The following is a 6,974-nucleotide window of genomic DNA, read 5'->3' on the forward strand; positions in this document are numbered from 1 at the left end:
CTTCACAGTTAGAGTGGCCAGGGTCTGGAACGGGCTCCCAAGGGAGGTGGTGCTCTCCCCTACCCTGGGGGTCTTCAAGAGGAGGTTAGCTATGCATCTAGCTGGGGTCATCTAGACCCAGCATTCTTTCCTGTCTATGCAGGGGGTCGGACTCGATGATCTATTGAGGTCCCTTCCGACCCTAACATCTATGAATCTATAACGTGAGATTTTTTCCATTTTTCTGCCTGAGAAATGAATATTATGTCCACTTAGGTTACTGTGAGAGACAAGAAACATAGCTGGGCTGTAAGCTACTATGAGAAGTTTTTTTTTACCACATGGCTTACTGACCTAGTCACATAATGGTATTGGTTCCACCTTGCAACAATAGCTTAAGCGAGGGCTTAATGTATCTTCACTTTCAAGCAGACTCCTCTGAAATGTATGATCAAGTGAAGTTAACTGGATTTACCTCAGTTTACATCTTGTGTGAGGCAAATCAGTTCAGAAGTGCCTGGCAAGGAAGTGTTACCTAGCAGAGAACCTGTTTTGTCCTCAGCTAGGAAGCAACTCAGCTGGTACTCTCCCAGGGCAGGGCTTGGCCAGTGGAGAGCATGGGGGAGAGGGAGGAGCTTAAAAATATTTAAGAACTTTAAAACTCTGCAGCATGTGCAAGGGGGACAGTGACCCAGCAAACAGGGTTAAATCACCAGGCCTAACTCTGACTCAGCATGCTAATATAGTGCTAAAGACTTGTAGTTCATGTCCTTTTATTGTGCCTACCAATTGCAGTTCATGTAAAATTAGCCAGAGTATAAATGGGAGCACTGAAATATGGATTAACATAAACATAGTTTGTAACTGCTTTAATTTAACATAATTAAGTTAAGTAAATTAACTTCGCTTTCTTATGTGTACCACTGCTGACTCTCTTGAGGAATGTGGTCAATCATACCCTTATTTGTCAATTGAACTATATGGTTATGAAAGAAACTATAAAATTAATGATAATACAATTTAATATCTTAAATATATATCCCAACAAATAAATCATGGTGGGTTCAGAGATCCCACCCAGAGATCTAACTTAAGCTAAATCATTCTCAACTGATGAGGGTTAAAAAAAGAAGTGCTGGATCTATTTGTCATCTGTTTGGGTGATGGCCAGGTAAAAGTTTAGAGTAAAAGAAATATGTGATGCTTACTGAAATCCTTCATTATTTCTATAAAGACCTGGCACTTAAATGACAAGTTACAAAGACCTCTCTGAGGAGGACCCTGACCATGTGAAGAGTTTTTCCTTGGATATGTTTTCAAAGAATGCTTTGGGAAGGACAAAGTGATATAATTATTGCTTTATCTAACTGCATTTTAATATAAAAATTCCCAATAAATACAGATAAAAATTCAAATAAATATGAATATTCAGATTCATACAAATAAAACAATTTAAACTGGAAAATGTGCTGGAGTTTAGCAAATAGTGGTTACAAAGTTGTTTTCTTTTTCCAGATTTAATTGTAGGTGCTTTTGGAGCTGGGAAAGTAGTTGTTTACAGGTATGTTGTAAATGCTATGACATTTTTATTTTACAGTGGCAGCAGGAGATTGAAAAATTATATCACTTTTCCATGTTGCTTTGTGCAGTGTGTAAGTAAATTGTAATTGTCAAAATTTTAGTAGTGAATGGTGTAATGTTAATATCCTTTTCTAACCTGTTCATAAATTTCAGGAAAAAAATCTCCATTTTGGTTGAAACTGCCTGTTATTTCTAGAGACACGTCTGGAAAGTTAGATCAAATCCTCTGACAATTTAAGTCAAGCAGGGAGAGAAGAAACTGTATTTAAACCCATTTAAAAAACTATGATCACTTATTTTTGTATGAAACAAAGTCCTAGATGATAGAAAACAGAAGCTTTAAACTTTGTAGATAAAAATTGATAATTCCTAATGAGGAGACATTTATAAAGCCTTGTGACAGAAGTGTTGTTCCCTAGCATAGTCAGCAGTACCTGCGAAGTATTTAAATTTTTCAGGTAGCCTTGGTTTATGGGTTGCTGTATGCATCATACCTGATAAGCACAAAAGTTCCTTCTTTTATGCTGCTGTTGAAAAATATTTTATGAGACATAAATATTTTTAAGAAACAAAAACTTTTACTTCCTCCTCTCATGGGAGGAAAAGAAAAACAAACAAAAAATACTGACCAGCCTAAAATTCTGAGTGTGTATTGCATAATTATTTGTAAATCATAAGACAGAAATTATAGTTATCACATACATGTATCAAGACATGCTGCTGTGCAGATGATCTAGCTGTTCCATCCAAAGTCTCGGTAATCCTGAGCACTCCTGGCTTTTGCATCTTTCCACTAATTAACTACCTGGTTGCAAAACCAGAGCATGAAGACTCCCCTAAGGTTTTATATTGTGCAAATGTAGAAGTTAACTAAAATAGCATCGCTAACTCAGACTTGCAAACTCTATATAGACTGGAGATTCCACTTTTCTGAACACTAGCTCAAAAGGAATGGAAAATGTTACTCATCTGGCCTTGAATTATATTCAGTCACTTTGTACTGGCACAAGGTGTGAGGCATTGGAAATCCAAATCCAATATGTTTATATCCATATTCTATTGAGCAATCAAAAATGTGTTGTATGAAACTTGGGTAAAGTGGTATATGAAAACCTCCAATTTTCATTTGCAGTCTTTTGTATTTTTATGTACAAGTTAGAATGCTGGAAAAACATAGTTATTTGCATTTAATTATATGAATTCAAGTTTGCTTGAGTTTATTTTTCCATATTGTATGAAAAATACAAGAAAAGTTTTTGTGTGTTTAGCAAATGTTACACTGAAATATTGACTGTACAGCCTCAGTTCAATGTTAGACGCTTGAGAGAAATAACTTGGTAATAAGTTATTTCTATCTGAATCATTAATATAAAATAAAATAATATTCTGTGAACACTCAATTTAGACCTTTTTCAATTTTATTTTAAAGTATTCTGAATTATAGGTTAGTAGATTAATCATCAGCTGTTCCCCAAAGCTGCATTGAAAACAATTTTTACCCTGACAGACATACATGCATCTTGGGCTGTTACTTCTGGTAATTACCCCTGGTTCCCAAAAATCAGTTGACTCAAGATCCATCAGCTAATCTGTATCCTGTACCCTATGGTTGATTTCCAAAAGCTTCCAGTAGAGCCAAATCACATTCATTTTAAAAAGAAACTCCCATACAGAATAAAGAAGATAGGAAATCTGAGCCTGGCTTTCTGGATGATGGCAGAATGTTGATGGATTATGAAAGAAGTTCTAAAGAGCTTCTATCATATCCAAAAATGCTTAACCTAGTTCAGGCTCCAGAGCCCCCAAGAAAGAATTTGTTCTTTTGTGATCATTCAAGCAGCTTTGGAATACATGCTGGTTGCTTCATGGATTTTCTTGTAACATCTATTTTTAATGAGTGCTGCACCTTTATTAATGTTTATTGAAAATACAAGATGTGTTTTAGTGATCTGTCTATGTCAGGGGTTTTCACCCTTTTTTAATAAGTGTACCTCAGGGGTGGGGGTGGGGAGTAGCTGGACAGGGAGCAGGGGCAGAGGTGCCAAGTGGCCGGACGTGGAGCAGAGCCATGGTGAGTGGCGGCAGTGCAGTGTCTGTTCAGCCCTGTTCTCGTCCCACCCCTGCCCTGCTCCTGTGAGGCAGTAGCACGGGGCGGTGGTGCTCCATCCCCACCTGCCCCCACGTATCCCCTGGGACCTTTCAAAGTACCCCCAGGGGTACACATACCCTTGGTTGACAGCCCCTGGTCTAGGTAGATCATGATTTTTGTGAAGAACTTCAAAATGGGCAATCTACTGAAATAAATCACATTTCATGACAGTTGGGCTGAAAACCGATGTCCTTGGTGGAATGAAATCAGCCTCAATATGCCACAACACAGGCTGATTACACTCCAGGGACATCTACAGACATCCCTGGTTGCTGTACCCTAACTTGGGGTGCAACTGAAAATGTGATTAACACCCCCCCACACTTACTGAAGTACCCCAATGTTGGGGAGCAGGGAATACTTCGCAGAGCCCCACCTCCATATTTGCAGGTGAGTGTGGATGGAGGAATTCCCACAGCTATCCCCTCTCTGCACATGTCTTTAAAGGGCCCGATCCTGACTGAGTGAGGTTTTTCCCACCCCAGCAGATAGGCTCCCCTGCAATCACAGGGAACGGGTCTGGCTGAGTGGGAAACCGCAGCTTCCCTGCATATGAAGAGGCACCCCAAGATTTCCTGGGGTCCCTCTCTAAGCAGGGAAAGCAGGCAGGTGCTCCAGGGGCTTGAGGGGCCCTCAACCCCCCTGGAGCACCTGCCTGGAGTTGCAGGAGAATGCAAGCAGCTCAGGCTGCTTGTACTCTCTGCCACAGACAGTAGTAGATGTCCTCTTCAATAGTTGCAGTCTGTTGCCACCTTTTGTTGAGCCATTGATTTCCCTTTCATGTAGTGCAACAAAGGGCATCATTGTCTTTTTGCTCAGCATTTGCAAATTTTTATGGTGGCACAAATGAGATGCCCAGGTGGCATCTATTCCCACCCATAGGAACCTGTTTTCTTCAAAAGAATTAAGAGCTACAGAAAAAACCCTGCCTACCTAATGACCTTCTACTTACAGCCTCATTTCAGTTAATTTATATAGTTTAAATGTTAAACAGTCCTTCTGCAATTCTGGACTTCCCATTTATTCTTACTCTATGTAGTGAACTTTTGTTTCCCTCCCCCAGAGCCAGACCTGTGGTGACAGTGGATGCTCAACTTTTGCTGAACCCAATGATTGTGAACCCAGAAAATAAAACCTGTCAGCTTCCCAGCTCTAGGATTTTGGTCGCATGGTAAGTCAGTGATAAGTCTAGAAATGTTCAGATCTTTCTCTTTTTGCTTCAAACATCTTATTGTTTATTCTTCTTGCATCTTTACGTTCCTTGTTCAGACACTGCAGTTCACTGCAGGAATGTAAATTCGATTTATACTTATAGAACCATTTTGACAATTTCCCTTGCTTCATAAAGACTTGAAATGTAGAGCCCAAGAAACTGCTGTGCTGAGTACCATTGTTTTGCACTGCAATTGAGGATATTCAGTGTGTCAGAGAAAAAGGTCCTGAACTGAAGTGCAGCAAATATGAATGGATTTTTTTTAAACAAAATTGAGTCCCTCCTCTTATTTGGCCAGGATTCAGTTCCTTATTGAGCATAGTAAATTGATACTATATCCTTGTGCTCATGTGACTCAAAGTGTTGCCATTTAATTAATCTTTTGGTTTTTTAACAGGAAAGAGAAAACTCATTCTTGTGCCTGGGGGCATTTAAACAAGTGATTGGGAGGCATTTCCAATTGCACTGTAACTTTTGCGCTTTACACAAAGCACTTAAAGTTATAGCACGATCAAACTTAACAGACATCAGTGTTTGGTGGAAAAGCTCAGAGCCTCCATGCACTGGCCAAGGTCAGAGCTGTTTTGCTGTTCCGGCATGCTCTGCAGGCTCCCCATGCTGCTAGAGAGTGCTAAGAAGGAGCTAGCCATAGCCTCACCCCCCAGGTGTCAGTGACAGCCTCTCATCCCAGCCTCACCTCATCCATTCTGTCCAGCTGAGAGCCACAGCCTGGCAGAGGGAAAGTGAGGGGAGTGGGGAGGGGAGTGTCTCTCTCAGGCATTCCCCCCTGGAACCAACTGGCAAAGTGGGCAGAAAGCTAGCTTGGTCATGCTGTTGGGGCAGGAGAATGAAAGCTTTTGGAGGCTGGTCTTGGCTAGCCAGTGAAAATTAAATGAGCATCACAGGTGCGGAGCGTGGGGCATGGAGGCAGGGTGGCAGGACCTGTGAAATAGGAAGCCCTATTAATATGAGTTGCAACTTGGGCAGCAGTGACCATGAGATGAGATGGGATGAGTACAGGATCCTGAGGAAAGGAAGGATGGAGAGCAGCAGAGTAAGGACCCTGGACTTCAGAAAAGTAAACTTCCACTTGCTCAGGGAACTCATGAGCAGGATCCCCTGGGAAGCCAAACTGAGGGGGAGAGGAGCCCAGGAGAGCTGGCTATACTTTAAAGAAGTCTTACTGAGAGTTCAGGAACAAACCATCCTGATGCACAGAAAGACTAGCAGTTTTGGCAGAAGAACAGCTTGGCTTAGCAGGGAACTAACAGATAACAAGGGAAGAATATAAGAGCACTACTCGGGCATGCAGGGATGCAGTTGGGAAGACCAAAGTGCAATTGTAGTTGGAGCTAGTAAGGGATGTGAAGGATAACAATAAGGGTTTCTACAAGTATATTAGTAGCAAAAGGAGGATCAGGGAAAGTCTGGGTCCCTTACTGAGTGGGGGAGGCAGCCTTGTGACAGAGGATGCGGAAAAGGCTGAAGCGCTCAATGCGTTTTTTGTCTTCAGTCTTCACAGGCAAGGTCAGCTTACAGACTACTGCACTAGGCAGCATAGTTTAGGGAGGAGGTGAGCAGCTCTCACTGGAAAAATAACAGGTTAGGAACTATGTAGAAAAGCTGGATGTGTACAAGTCCTTGGGGCTGGATGGGGTGCACCCAAGAGTGCTGAGGGAGCTGGCTGATATGTTGTAGTCATTGGCCATCATCTTTGGAAACTCATGGAGATCACAAGATGTCCTGGATAACTGGAAAAGGGCAAATATATAGTGTCCATGTTTAAGAAAGGGAAAAAGGATCCACAGAACTACAGACCAATCAGTTTCACTTCAGTCCCCAGAAAAATCATGGAGCAGGTCCTCAAGGAATCCGTTTCTAAGCACCTGGAGGAGAAAATGTGATTAGGACCAGCCATCATGGATTCATCAGGGCAGTGGTGATGCGTAGGGGGTGCACCCCCTGAGAGTGCCAGTGGACACCCTGATCAACCGTACTCGCCGCTTAGGCAATGGGCAGTGGGGACTGGCCAGAGTGCCGGTGACCTCCCCC

At 41.9% G+C, this 6,974-nt stretch overlaps 1 protein-coding gene across 1 annotated transcript in view; it reads left to right on the top strand.

The window, feature by feature from the left end:
• The window catches only part of ITGA8 (integrin subunit alpha 8), a 174,471-nt gene that overhangs the window by 58,614 nt on the left and 108,883 nt on the right, over positions 1-6,974 (top strand). Inside the window, 2 exon segments of the mRNA XM_006031697.3 lie at positions 1,495-1,540; positions 4,773-4,880. Of these exon segments, the coding sequence (XP_006031759.2) occupies positions 1,495-1,540; positions 4,773-4,880 (154 nt within the window).

Source organism: Alligator sinensis, unplaced genomic scaffold, assembly GCF_000455745.1.
Source record: "Alligator sinensis unplaced genomic scaffold, ASM45574v1 scaffold114_1, whole genome shotgun sequence".
NCBI classification, from domain to species: domain Eukaryota; kingdom Metazoa; phylum Chordata; order Crocodylia; family Alligatoridae; genus Alligator; species Alligator sinensis.